Source organism: Sinocyclocheilus grahami, unplaced genomic scaffold (genome assembly GCF_001515645.1).
Source record: "Sinocyclocheilus grahami isolate Dianchi unplaced genomic scaffold, SAMN03320097.WGS_v1.1 scaffold1482.1, whole genome shotgun sequence".
Taxonomy (NCBI): Eukaryota; Metazoa; Chordata; class Actinopteri; order Cypriniformes; family Cyprinidae; genus Sinocyclocheilus; species Sinocyclocheilus grahami.
In genome coordinates this window covers 237,191-251,094 of record NW_015506661.1, presented here as the reverse complement: position 1 = coordinate 251,094, position 13,904 = coordinate 237,191, and the positions used below count along the sequence as shown (strand labels likewise).

At 37.7% G+C, this 13,904-nt stretch overlaps 1 protein-coding gene across 6 annotated transcripts in view; it reads right to left on the bottom strand.

Annotated features, from left to right (window-relative positions):
- The window catches only part of LOC107570600 (zinc finger protein OZF-like), a 92,827-nt gene that overhangs the window by 13,263 nt on the left and 65,660 nt on the right, over positions 1-13,904 (bottom strand). For 2 of the 6 annotated variants that reach the window (XM_016256835.1, XM_016256840.1), the window contains exons 1-2: positions 9,489-9,545; positions 2,742-2,873 (exon numbers count right to left, since the gene is read on the bottom strand). In XM_016256835.1, coding sequence (XP_016112321.1) covers positions 2,742-2,796 — 55 coding nt within the window. In that variant the 5' untranslated portion in view covers positions 2,797-2,873; positions 9,489-9,545. Of the gene's footprint in view, positions 1-2,741; positions 2,874-9,483; positions 9,546-9,828; positions 10,073-13,904 lie in introns of those variants that run through there. The other 4 variants (XM_016256838.1, XM_016256837.1, XM_016256839.1 and 1 more) reach the window with 3 other exon arrangements.

The window sequence follows — 13,904 nt, the reverse complement described above, 5'->3', positions numbered from 1 at the left end:
CAAAGCTCATCGGTCTGAAAAAGCGAGGTGTGCTGTAATTGGCCAGCTATCCAATGCGTTGTGATTGGCCGAATACCTCAAGCGTGAGACGGAAATGTTATGCCCCTCACATACTGTTGATGCCGTGTCCGGCCGGAGCGACGAGACAAAAACATTCAAACCCATTACAAACGAGGCATTTGTTGCATCCAGTGGGGACATAATTACGGATTATAATGACTCATACTGTCTTTTTACGCGCATCGTGACATCGTGACGCGTAAACATAAAACTCTGTCTGCATTTGTGATCAGAGAAATGACAAACAACAAGTGCTACGCCCAAAACTAGTCAGAACTGCCGGCATTTTAGTCTAACGTTACTCTCCCAGGATCAGTAAACAGTCCTCCATAAAATGCGCTGCACACATCTGGATATTTGGGTTAAACTGTTCTGGAACGGTGTTGTAAATACCACTGATTTGTAGTCGTGTCCTCTTTTGGAAGACCAAACAAAGTAGTTTCGCTTTCACAACGAAGCACACAGCGTCTTCACGACATGGCTGCAGCGTCAACAAAACTACAGTGAGAATAAAAGTTACGCCTTCTTTCTTTGCATGAACATTTGGGCGGAATTATGCAAATCTTCCCACATAGTGAGGTAGATATGTGGGGGCGTGTTAGAACGAGCCGTTTTAGGTAGGTGTGCCTGACTATGAACTTTTATAAAGAATAAAGAATATCTCTGGATTTGAGACTTTAGTCTTTGCAACTTTACAGATCTTCTTTATGCACCAAGAGCTTGTAACACTCCAAAGAGAAAGGAAAAATTTTAATCGCATCATATGACCCCTTTAAATGGGGAATCATCTCAATTATCACCAGTTTATCAAGGATCTGTCCTAGGCCCTCTGCTATTTTCAGTATACATGTTGCCCCTTGGTAATATTATTAGAAAATACAAGATTAGTTTCCATGGTTATGCTGATGATACTCATTTCAACAAGATCAGATAAAACTTCTAAATTATCTAAGCTAACAGAGTGTGTTAAAAATGTAAAAAGTAATTGTCTGAATACTTAAGCCTGATTTGTTCATATCTGTGCACCTGCACAGACAAATGGCATTTCAGCTCAGCCAAAAAAAAGCCTATATAAATGTAATTTTTCCCTATTAAATTCGGATAAGACAGAGATATTACTTATTGAACCAAAAAAAACAGTACATGATTACAATTTGCATCTAGACGGATGTACTGTTACTTCCTCTACAGTCAAAAATTTAGGTATTATACTGGACAGCAACTTGCCTTTTGAAAATCATATTTCCCATGTTACAAAAACAGCATTCTTTCATCTTAGAAACAATGCCAAGCTACGGAACATGTTACCTTTTTCTGATGCAGAAAAGCTAGTTCATGCATTCATGACCTCTAGACTGGATTACTGTAATGCACTGCTAGGAGGTTGTCCTGTATCTTCAATAAACAAGCTACAGGTAGTCCAAAATGCAGCTGCTAGAGTCCTTACCAGGTCAAGAAAATATGATAATATTACCCCAATATTACAATCTCTGCATTGGCTAAAAAAAAAAAAAACTACAGAAAGTGGCGAAGTCACGTAGTCCGTGAAGGACAGATTATTAACAGCTGGTCTGTATGGTAATTAAAGTACATCATTCAGGACATGCAAATGTTCGTTTCGTTCACTGACATCAAATGTGGCTTATCATCTGAAACATGTTAGTAGTAACCTCATTACATGACCACTAGCTTGAACCTAGAAAAATGTGTGCTATTGAAGTGTTTGTGTGCGGAGTGTGAAAGCTGAACAGTAGTGCGCTCACTGCTTGTTAACTTGGAGGCACGGTGCGATCATTTGCATTTAACTTAAAAGATTCTGCCAGTTTTGGTCAGAGTAATATATCTTTTGAATCTGTGAAAGGTCTACTTTTCTTTGCGTGCACTCAGAATAACATCAAAACATTGTGCTTTTGTAAAATAATGAAAACAAACAGAGTGCGCTTTCTGCCATCTAGGTCTCTGTGAACTTGTGAGAGTTAAGAGAAAAAAAACGATGAATGAACCAAAACTCTGCTTGCCTCAAAAACATAAATATATCTACAGAAATCGAAATGTCTGCTTTTAAATGAACCAATTAAAATGGAAAACAAAAATGTTCAGATTATGTAATCTGTATGAAATGTGCGCGTCCACTATGGAGATCACTGCAGCCGAAAATACAGAAAACACTAGTTTATCAATGAAATACTATGTTAAAGCAGTCTTCTTGTAGTTTTCCCTAAAGCATTCATAATCATTACTTCTGCAGTGCACTGTAAGCTACAGGCAATTAAAAGGCTCATTATTATGAATTAAAGGTTTATTAATATAAACATGCGGTAAAAGTCAACTAATCGCTTCAAATGAACGACTATTAGTTGATCAGAAAAATCTTTAGTCAAGGGCAGCCCTAATGTCTTCTTTTTGGAGAGGCAAGTTTTGATGGCATTAGTGACATGCACTATTAATGCCTTTATCACAGGTGCCAGTACACCACAATCCATCGTATTCATCCACGCAGAATAGCGGAGTTAAACTCAACATAATCATTAAAACAATGAACCACTGAAACGTGTCTTTTCTGTACTGCAGATTTAATTGTTATTTCACAGCTTTTATGATTTTTCTAACTTGTAACACTGAATCTGACAAACTGCTTGAAGTTGTATAACCTTATTGAAGAATCATGAATATACACCAACCTATTTGTTGTTCAGTATCTTCCGGTTTTATTCTGCTGGGTTCTGGATCAGTCATGTTTTTGACTTTCTTTCATAAACTGTTGTGGGAGAGGCTGAATGTCGGTGAATTGCTGTGTGGTTGGAGGAGCAGATCTGTCAAAAATCAAAAATAAATCAGTTATTAAATTGATGCTTTTGTTACTTCACACACTTAAATAATGTTGTGTTTATTCCGCTATCAATATATAAAGTTATTTAATTTGTAAATTTTTAACTCGAATTGGTCTCATTGGAATACAGGAATCCAAACTGTCGAACGTCAATATGATAAGGTACTCATTCTCTGAACTTCTTTCATAGGATCTTCATTTGCCTCCCTGTAATCGTACACAAAATGCTCTGCGAACACTTCACTGTTGTGACAGCCAAGATATTCACATTGGGGCTCTCGTCGGGGTTTATATACTTGCCGGCTCAGGACATTTCAATTCCTATGGTATCTGCATGTCTAATCTATTTTATCCACAAACGTCTTCAGGGAATAAGCGTAATAAGAATGTAACATCTAAAATCAGACTTGCACAATTAAATGTGCGGTCTATGACTATAAAAGCAGCATTGCTTCATGATATTATCCTGGAAAGGAAACTTCAATTTCTTGCATCACTCAAATGACTGTTACAATCTAAACTTGGCCTCGCCACCTGGACATACATATTAGGGATGGGCATTCCAAGCAAAAATAATATTTGAAAATCGCTGGGTATTACTCGATTATTATTCGAAAAATCGCACGCCTCCCCCGCAAGCACGCACAAACACCCATAAACAGAGAGAGATGGGATTCACGCTTTGAATCTGTATGATAAACTGTTTAATTCAGAAGATAGGCTACCTTAACTCAAGCCATATAATGATTGTAACGTGCTGAAACACATTAATATAATAAACATAATTGAATGATGGCATTTATTAACATAACAGTCCATCGATTAGCATAAATCAACTGCTCATAAGGCTAGGACATTTCCATTTCAAAAAATTTAATCCCTAAAGGGAATACGAGATGGGAGGAAAAATATACTTCAATATCTTCTGTAGCAATTATATCGTTGGGTAATTATACTGTATATAAACTGCGGGCATCAAGGAGTCGTTAATAATATGCAAGGCATTGAAATCGCTTTTGAACGCGCGCTTGTTTTTACTTTCACTTTCGAGATTCGCGATCACATACGGAGCAGCACTCGGCAGTATTACCACACATTTTACAAGATTAGATGTTTGTCAGTGGTGCTCAGGATCTGCAAATCATTCGCCATCATCCTATCAGTCATCCTTCCTTACTCCGTTTATGTGGGAAGTTAAATGTCATGTACTGTAATGTAACAGGCCACCGCTAGCAAGCGGCTAACCATGTCCCTTTAGTGGCTCCGTAGAACGTGTTATTTGTTTTACACACCTTTCTGCATACGGATTCAGTACACCTCTAACCCAGTCGGGGGTGTTTGTGGTCCACACAGACCACTTATTTGACATCGTCCCAAGTTACTGTAACCATTATATGCTATGCAAGTCTACAGTGAGTGCGTGTGACAAAGCATTCTTCTGTTGTCTTTGACAGCTTTTAGGGGTGTTATTGGCCACGCCACATGAACGCGACACCACCGCATCAGCACGGAAAACATGGGGAAAGACAATCACACAACCGATTCGATATTCTATAATTAAATCAACTAATTGAATATTTGAAAATCGTGACCCATCCCTAATACTTATATTGATAGACCTTGACTCACCAGTAAAGGTGGTGGTCTTGCAATTTTATACAAATCTGAAATGCCTGTTTCTGTAATGACCACACCATGTTATGTCTTCATTTGAATGATTGGTGGTGAAAATTAATGGCAACAATCCTATACTTGTAATACTTATTTATCGTCCTCCTAAACTAGACACCAGTTTTGTGAAGAAAATTAATTTAGTTGTACTTCTCAATAAACGTGAATATTTAAAACTATGTATGACATCCTTCATTTTAATGTGTAACATTATTTGATTGATGCGTTATATTAGGGTCGGAGCTAAACTGAGCTGTGGCCCTCCAGGAATTGAGTTTGAGACCAATGGTATATAGCAGGGGTGGCGAACTCCGGTCCTGGAGAGCCGCAGCCCTGCAGAGTTCAGCTCCAACCCTAATGAAAACTCACCTGCTTGTAGCTTCCTAGTAACTGTTAAGACCTTGATTAGCTTGTTCAGGTGTGTTTGATTAGGGTTGAAGCAAAACTCTGCAGGGCTGCGGCTCTCCAGGACCGACGTTCGTCACCCCTGCCCTAGTATTATGCTATTCAAGCATTGCATGCAATCATGAAAGATATGAATCATTTAAGATGATCAACATAGTCATTTTGATATAATCATCTATGGGCTGGAAATTGTTTATTTGAACAACTGTAATTTGATATAATTGAGGATTGCATCATAAAGTAAGTGCATGAAAAATGTGAGCATTATTGGTTAATACAGCGGTGTCAAACTCAGTTCATGGAGGGCCACAGTCTTGCACAGTTTAGATGCAACCCTAATTAAACACACATGATCCAGCCAACAAGTCATTAAAGCTTATTTGAAAACTACATGGTATGCGAGTTGAAGCAGGGTTGAAGCTAAACTCTGCAGGGCCCTCCAGGAACTGAGTTTGACACCCCTGGTTTAATACAATAAGTTTCTCACCAAACCTTTAATTTAAAGTTGCAGTCTGTAAGTTTTGCCTCTTTGTCGCCATCTCTGTTTGAAAACCTGGAATTGCAGCTGGGTGCGGAATTATCTAACTTGCGTGGGTTGTGAGTCGGCACGGCTCCAGCGTGGATTAATCTAATGTTCTGAAGAGTATGTGTGGCAGTCAGTCACCGCACCGGTGTGGATATATACTGTACTTCGCAATCACAGATTCTAGCCTACGTCTTGGAATACGACTCAAATAAGAATTTTCACCGTATATTGACATCTGAACAAGTAACAAGTTTGCCCCGTTTGTTCTGACCAACTGAGGAAAAAAGCATTACCATAAATCTCGCTACCAATGGTGATTAAATATAAAGATCGGTTAGCTCATATCACATCAAACTGTGGAAATTACTATTATTGTTATACTTTATTCTCAAATTAGTAATGTTAACAACATCAGCATTGCCTATAGTGTGTATCAGCGTGTATATTTCAATTTCTGTACAGTCTAATCTCTAATTGTCATACCATTCCAATTTCATATTAAGAAATTCTTTTAACCCAAAAAGCAAATTATGCTCCCTTCGAACTGGTTTTCTTTCAAATACAAATCTTGTGTAATCCCAGGCTATCTGTAATCAGAAGCACATTTATAACTGGAATATAATTTCATTTCATTCACATGTTTCTTAAACACATAATCCTTTATGGATCACAATCCGCCATCAAAATTATACATTTAATTATTCTGGCTGCTGTGAGAAAAAGCAATAAACGATCGGCCACCTGCAGGATCCTCACATGCGATAGCCTAGAAGGAGGGCCACAGTCTTGCACAGTTTAGATGCAACCCTAATTAAACACACATGATCCAGCCAACAAGTCATTAAAGCTTATTTGAAAACTACATGGTATGCGAGTTGAAGCAGGGTTGAAGCTAAACTCTGCAGGGCCCTCCAGGAACTGAGTTTGACACCCCTGGTTTAATACAATAAGTTTCTCACCAAACCTTTAATTTAAAGTTGCAGTCTGTAAGTTTTGCCTCTTTGTCGCCATCTCTGTTTGAAAACCTGGAATTGCAGCTGGGTGCGGAATTATCTAACTTGCGTGGGTTGTGAGTCGGCACGGCTCCAGCGTGGATTAATCTAATGTTCTGAAGAGTATGTGTGGCAGTCAGTCACCGCACCGGTGTGGATATATACTGTACTTCGCAATCACAGATTCTAGCCTACGTCTTGGAATACGACTCAAATAAGAATTTTCACCGTATATTGACATCTGAACAAGTAACAAGTTTGCCCCGTTTGTTCTGACCAACTGAGGAAAAAAGCATTACCATAAATCTCGCTACCAATGGTGATTAAATATAAAGATCGGTTAGCTCATATCACATCAAACTGTGGAAATTACTATTATTGTTATACTTTATTCTCAAATTAGTAATGTTAACAACATCAGCATTGCCTATAGTGTGTATCAGCGTGTATATTTCAATTTCTGTACAGTCTAATCTCTAATTGTCATACCATTCCAATTTCATATTAAGAAATTCTTTTAACCCAAAAAGCAAATTATGCTCCCTTCGAACTGGTTTTCTTTCAAATACAAATCTTGTGTAATCCCAGGCTATCTGTAATCAGAAGCACATTTATAACTGGAATATAATTTCATTTCATTCACATGTTTCTTAAACACATAATCCTTTATGGATCACAATCCGCCATCAAAATTATACATTTAATTATTCTGGCTGCTGTGAGAAAAAGCAATAAACGATCGGCCACCTGCAGGATCCTCACATGCGATAGCCTAGAAGCTGGGACAACTTCTTTATGTTTACAGACGTGACGTAATGACGCGGTAGCATGCTCGAATTTCCCGCGTAAACCTACCCGTACCACTCAAATTAGTAAACATTATTATAAGCTAATCGTTGTGAATGTAAGTAAGTAAGGCAATAGTTTTGAACACTGGCTGGTTATGTACTTGCTCAAATATTGATTTTGGATCATTTTTAACCAAAAAAAAAAAAAAAAAAAAAAGTTACGGACAGCAGCTTTAATTATCCAAAACCGTTTTTAGTCATAATATTTTAAGCTTAGGCTAATCGAAAAGCTCTTTAATGTGATATTCTGTTTGTATTGTTTTCTTGCAGTTCTGTAATATATACTGTGGTGTGAAAGTTTTTTGCCCCCTTCCCGTTTTTTTATTTTTTTGCATATTTCTCACACTTAAAATATTCAGATCATCAAACTAATTTTAATATTACACAAAGATAAACAGAGCAAATACAAAATGCAGCTTTGAAATTATGATTTCATTAAGGAAAAAGCTGTCCAAACCTGCCTGGCACTACATGAAAAAGTAATTGCTCCCTAAATCTAATAACTGGTTGTGACACCCTTTGCAGCAACAACTGCAATCAAGTGTTTGCGATAACTGGCAAGGAGTCCTTCACATCGCTGTGGAGGAATTTGAGGGTTTTCGAGCATGAATGGACTGTTTAAGGTCAAGCCACAGCATCTCAATCGGATTTAAGTCCGGACTTTGACTTGGCCACTCCAAAACCTTAATTTTGTTTTTGAGCCATTCAGAGGTGGACTTGCTGGTGTGTTTCGGATCATTGTCCTGCTGCATAACCCAAGACGGCCACACATTCTCCTTCAGGATTTTCTGATAGAGTGCAGAATTCATGGTTACATAAATTATGGCAAGTCGTCCAGATCCTGAAGCTGCAAAGCAGCCCCAGATCATCACACTACCACCACCATGTTTGACTGTTGCTATGATGTTCTTTTTATGAAATGCTGTGTTGGTTTTACACCAGATGTAACGGGACACACACCTTCCAAAAAGTTCAACTTTTGTCTCATCAGTCCACAGAATATTTGGCCAAAAGTCTTGGGGATAATCAAGATTTTTTTGGCAAATGTGAGACGAGCTTTTGTGTTTTTTTTGGTCAGCAGTGGATTTTGCCTTGGAACTCTCCCATGGATGCCGTTTCTTTCTTATTGTTGAATCATGAACACTGAACTTTATTGAGGCAATGCAGTTCTTTAGATGTTGTTCTGGGTTCTTTTATGACCTCTTGGATGAGTTCTCGTTGCACTCTTGGAATAATTTTGGTTGGCCGGCCACTCCTGGGAAGGTTCACCACTGTTCCAAGTTTTCTACATTTGTGGATAATGGCTCTGACCATGGTTCGCTGGAGTCCCGAAGCCTTAGAAATGGCTTTATAAGCCTTTCCAGACTGATACGTCAACTATTTGGTTTCTCATCTGTTCTTGAATTTCTTTAGATCGCGGCATGATGTGTTGCTCTTTAAGCATGCTTCACTTTGTCAGACAGGTTCTATTTAAGTGATTTCTTGATTCAACAGGTCTGCCAGTAATCAAGCCTGGGTGTGGCTAGTGAAATTTAACTCAGCTTTCTAAAATAATGAGGTTAATCACAGTTCTTTCATGTTTTAACAGGATTTTTCACACAGGGCCAGGTAGGTTTGGACAGCTTTTTGCAAATTTAATTTACGCTTACAGTCTTATGTACACTTCCACAACTCTTCCCCTGCGTATGCAAATCTTTTAGGCATTAAATTACCTTCATACATTTCCCACTATGTTTATAAATGGTCATTCTTTTCCCCTAACCTTAAATGTTTCATCTTTCACATCAAATTCTTACTTCGTTTCAATTAATTCAGTTAGAATAATAAGAAACTGAAGAGTTGTTACCATTCAAATGAAATTAGTAGTTTGCCCAAAAATCTATTATTTTCAATTCCGAGTTTGTTATTCGTTTGGTGGGTGGACATGCGGCGTATGCCTGCGAATACGTGACAAATTATATCTTAAAAACGGGACGATTCCGTATTATTCGGAATGGCTGGCAACCCTAGGGCTAGGCTAAATGTTTGTTTGAGAATAGACGCACAAATAGAGCTGTACCAGATTTAAACAACTCATAATGAAATGACCCTGTAAAATGTTGGTTTAACGAGCTGTATTTTTTTTATAATTGTAAAAAATATACAAATTACCTCACCTCAGGAGACTCAAAGCTGTGTGATGGCGCTAGCGGTGGCTTCTTGTTTTCTTCTTCAATCTATTATTTTCAATTCCGAGTTTGTTATTCGTTTGGTGGGTGGACATGCGGCGTATGCCTGCGAATACGTGACAAATTATATCTTAAAAACGGGACGATTCCGTATTATTCGGAATGGCTGGCAACCCTAGGGCTAGGCTAAATGTTTGTTTGAGAATAGACGCACAAATAGAGCTGTACCAGATTTAAACAACTCATAATGAAATTACCCTGTAAAATGTTGGTTTAACGAGCTGTATTTTTTTTTTATAATTGTAAAAAAATATACAAATTACCTCACCTCAGGAGACTCAAAGCTGTGTGATGGCGCTAGCGGTGGCTTCTTGTTTTCTTCTTCTTCTTCTTCTTATTCCAGGTTTAACGGCGGCTTGCATCCAAACGCGTTGCATTACCGCCACCTTCTGGATTATTTTCCTGCATCAGTACTCCTTCTTCTTATATTTTCACGGCGGTTGTCATCCAGCGTATTGGTGCATTACCGCCATCTTCTGCTCCAGAGTGTGGATCAGAAGCATCATTACTCCGGCTTATTTCCTTCATCATATTCTCCTCATCAGAACCTTTCTAATGAAGAAATTACAAATATTTCTTCAGCCTTGTCTATCCACACCACTTTGCAGTATATCTTTTATACCCGTCCCTGGCAACCCACCTATTCTTAATTCTTCCATATTTCTCTTTTGTTACTCAACGTTTGGGAAACTGTTGGGGAAAACATTTGGTGTGTAACATATCAGATCCGTGCAGTGGCCTTCTGTCTCATTAATGTTAATCTAACAATAAAAGAAAAGATCACTGCACTTGATTTAACTGCTTTTGTAGTTTTAACAATCACTTTATTTATAATGAACACACTGAAGTGATTTTTACATTTGATTATTTGTTTTTCTTACTTGAATGCTTTTTAGATGTACAATTTTTTTTTTAAAAACTAATGCATTAGGCCTATTTCTTTCTTATATTTGTTTTTATAATATTTGTTTTTGCATCTGTTCTTATTATTAATAGCAAACATAAAATAAAAAATGGCTATTTTGTGATTTATTAATATAGTAATTAATATTAAGAAAGGAAGTGGAGGAAACAATGCAACATCGCTAGGTGATTGCTTGGTGATTTTGCTTTGGAACCTTCAGAAAACTGCAACTTGATTTTTCTCAGGACTGACTTTGCTGACTTCAAACGGGTGTAGCTCAGTCATTTTTCATCCAAAAATGTGCTCATTGTGACTCATTTTGCCAGCACAGTTCAAGTATTTTAATCTGTATTTATTTGTATTTTTACATTCTACCTTTAGTGTTATCTGTGTGCAACAAGGATCTGAGAGTAACGCAATTTCAATTCTTTGTATGTGCTGTACATGTGGCAGAATTGACAATAAAGCAGACTTGGACTTTGATGCCGGTTCACATTTACAACATGTTTGCTGCGTAAATCAGATGGGCTGTTTGAAAATGCAAATTCAACAGCTGTATATAGCAGTGCAGCGCCCATAAACGCTGCTTTATCAGGCATTACAGGCAAGATTAATTGAAAATGACATTGAACATTTTCTGGAGGCAGACGGTTTCCTTCAGAGGTACAGTGATATAGAAACATCCGCACCACATTTCGATTTTGAAACATGCAGTGCTCATGTTTATTCAACAAAGTCAAAGCCTTTTGGAAAATCTATTTGTGGCGGTCAGTTTTGATATTGTGGGGCCGCCACAAATAAATCACTGTATGTGAAACACTGGGTTGCATCCCACAGCATAACAACCTGAACCCAGCTTCATTCTACTCATCACTTTAACTGCGTTTGTAGTTGATGCCACTAGCCAGACTGTTAAACAAGCACAGACCAGAAGTGAACTTCGGGCCAGGTGCATGCATTCGATGAAACCATCTACTGATGACTTCTGAGGAGGACAGAAAACCTGAAGAGGACTATAATTCAGTTTACTCAAAGTTTATTAAAAAGACATTTTCAAAAACTGAGGAGTTCCTTGTTTTATTTATTAGTTTGAATGGGTATTACTTAACATTTGAACAAACTTCAAAAGCCGAATAATCAAATTTACTGATTAATCTGTGAAATAATCAACAATCAATAGATCAATCATTCTAATAATATCTGATTAATCGATTATCAAAATAATTACTTGATGCAGCCCTACATCTATCACACCTGGAAGTACAGGATCAGTACTTGAACTACTTATTATTTCAGGCAGACATATAATTTATGAGAGATTAGAGAAGATAATTGAGTGAATCATTTCCCGCATGAATGACAGTGATACGGCTTCTCTCCAGTGTGGATCCTCTCATGTATTTGTAGATGTGTTGACCGTTTGAATCTCTTGTCACAGTGTGAGCACTTGTAAGGTGTTTCTGTAGTGTGAACTGTCTTGGGCATTTTCAGTTCAGCATCTGTAAAAAAAAAAAAAGTCTTCCCACACTCAGAGCAAGCATGATCCTTCACACTGCTTAGGGATGCAATGATTATAGATATTGTTGGTACGATTATTGTCGGAGGAATAATCACGGTTTTACGATTATGACGATTATTATAATTATTATTATTTATTCATATCCCAACATTACTAATGTATAAAATCACATGAACACTCTTTAGATATTAAAGTGTTATTTATTGCTGGCTTTTGAAACAGAAATAACACAGTAACCAACAATACAGCACAAAATAATAATAAACAAAAGTCCATCTCTCCCATTGGAATTTAAAAAAGCTGACCTCTGCTCTGTAAACATCCATAACAGTATTTCTCTTTTGAAAATAACAAATGGAAATAGATCACAAAAGTATTTAATGTTTTCAGTTTGATCCAGTATGGTTTTCTGGCCTTGACCCTTACGCACAGAGATTGTTCCAGATTCTCTGAATCTTTGGATGGTATTATGCACTGTAGATGATGATAACTTCAAACTCTTTGCAATTGTTCTCTGAGAAGCTCCTTTCTGATATTGCTCCACTATTTTTGATCCTCTGCCCATCTTGACTTCTGAGAGACACTGCTACTCTGAGAGGCTCTTTTTATACCCAATCATGTTGCCAGTTGACCTAATAAGTTGCAAATTGGTCTTCCAGCTGTTCCTTATATGTACATTTAACTTTTCCGGCCTCTTATTGCTACCTGTCCCAACTTTTTTGGAATGTGTAGCTCTCATGAAATCCAAAATGAGCCAATATTTGGCATGACATTTCAAAATGTCTCACTTTCAACATTTGATATGTTATCTATATTCTATTGTGAATTTTATGAGATTTGTAAATTATTCCATTCCTTTTTTACTCACAATTTGTACAGTGTCCCAACTTTTTTGGAATTGGGTTTGTAATAATTCATATGATTTTACATGTGGCCTAAGAAAATCATGTCTATTATTTTGGTTTGTGAGATCGGAGATCGTGCTACGCATGTGTACAAACGTTCAGGAGGACACAAACTTCTTGAGAATGCTGCCCCGTGACTTTTATTAATAAAATAGATTAAATAGCCTACTGGAGAGGTGCACAGATGCATGTAGGCTAATTCACACAGCCAACTGTCACCTCTCTCTCGAATAATTTATTCAAGTAGCTAAATGTTATAATTAATTAATTCAAATAAATGTGATCTTACCGCACTATTTCATCTCTTTCTGATCTGAAGCGGGTCGAATCCTGAGCTAACGAGCTGTAGTTTCGCATCCGGTGGTTCTTGCCTTCACGTCGTGCATTAAAATCGTTCAAATGTACAGCAAGCCGTGCATTATCCCTTATGTATTCGCTCTTTAGCAGCAGTTTTTTACAGCAACATTGAATTGACACCCTGGTCATTCTTGGTGTACCCAAAATGGTCCCACACTATCGACAGGCATTTCTCTGGTGGAAGTAAAGCTTTGCTGTTTGGTCCCTCTGTCATAGTTAATCTAATGCAGTAGCCTCCGTGCCTCTGATAAGCACGTCGTTTTAAGCTGGTGCACCGCTAGTGTAACTTTGTTTTCGTTTTGCGCAAGCTGCAACAGTTCCGTTCCGTGTAACAGAAACACTCGGTTTAGCAGAACCTTTACGATTAATTAACCGTGACGTTTTAAAGCGCGGTTAATCGCGAAACCGGTTAATCGCTGCTATGTCTTTTCTGGTGTATCTTTAATGCAAACATCTGACTAAAACTCTTTCCACATAAATAACACGCATAAGGCTTCTCCTTTGTATGAACTTTCAGGTGGTCCTTCAGTAAATGTACCCTAGCAAATGTTCTACTGCTTTGGTCACAGTTATCTAGTCTTTCTCTTGAATGAGTAACATGGATTTTCCTGTGTTTGTTAAGGGTAGCTTTTAATCTGAAGCTCTTCCCACATTGACCA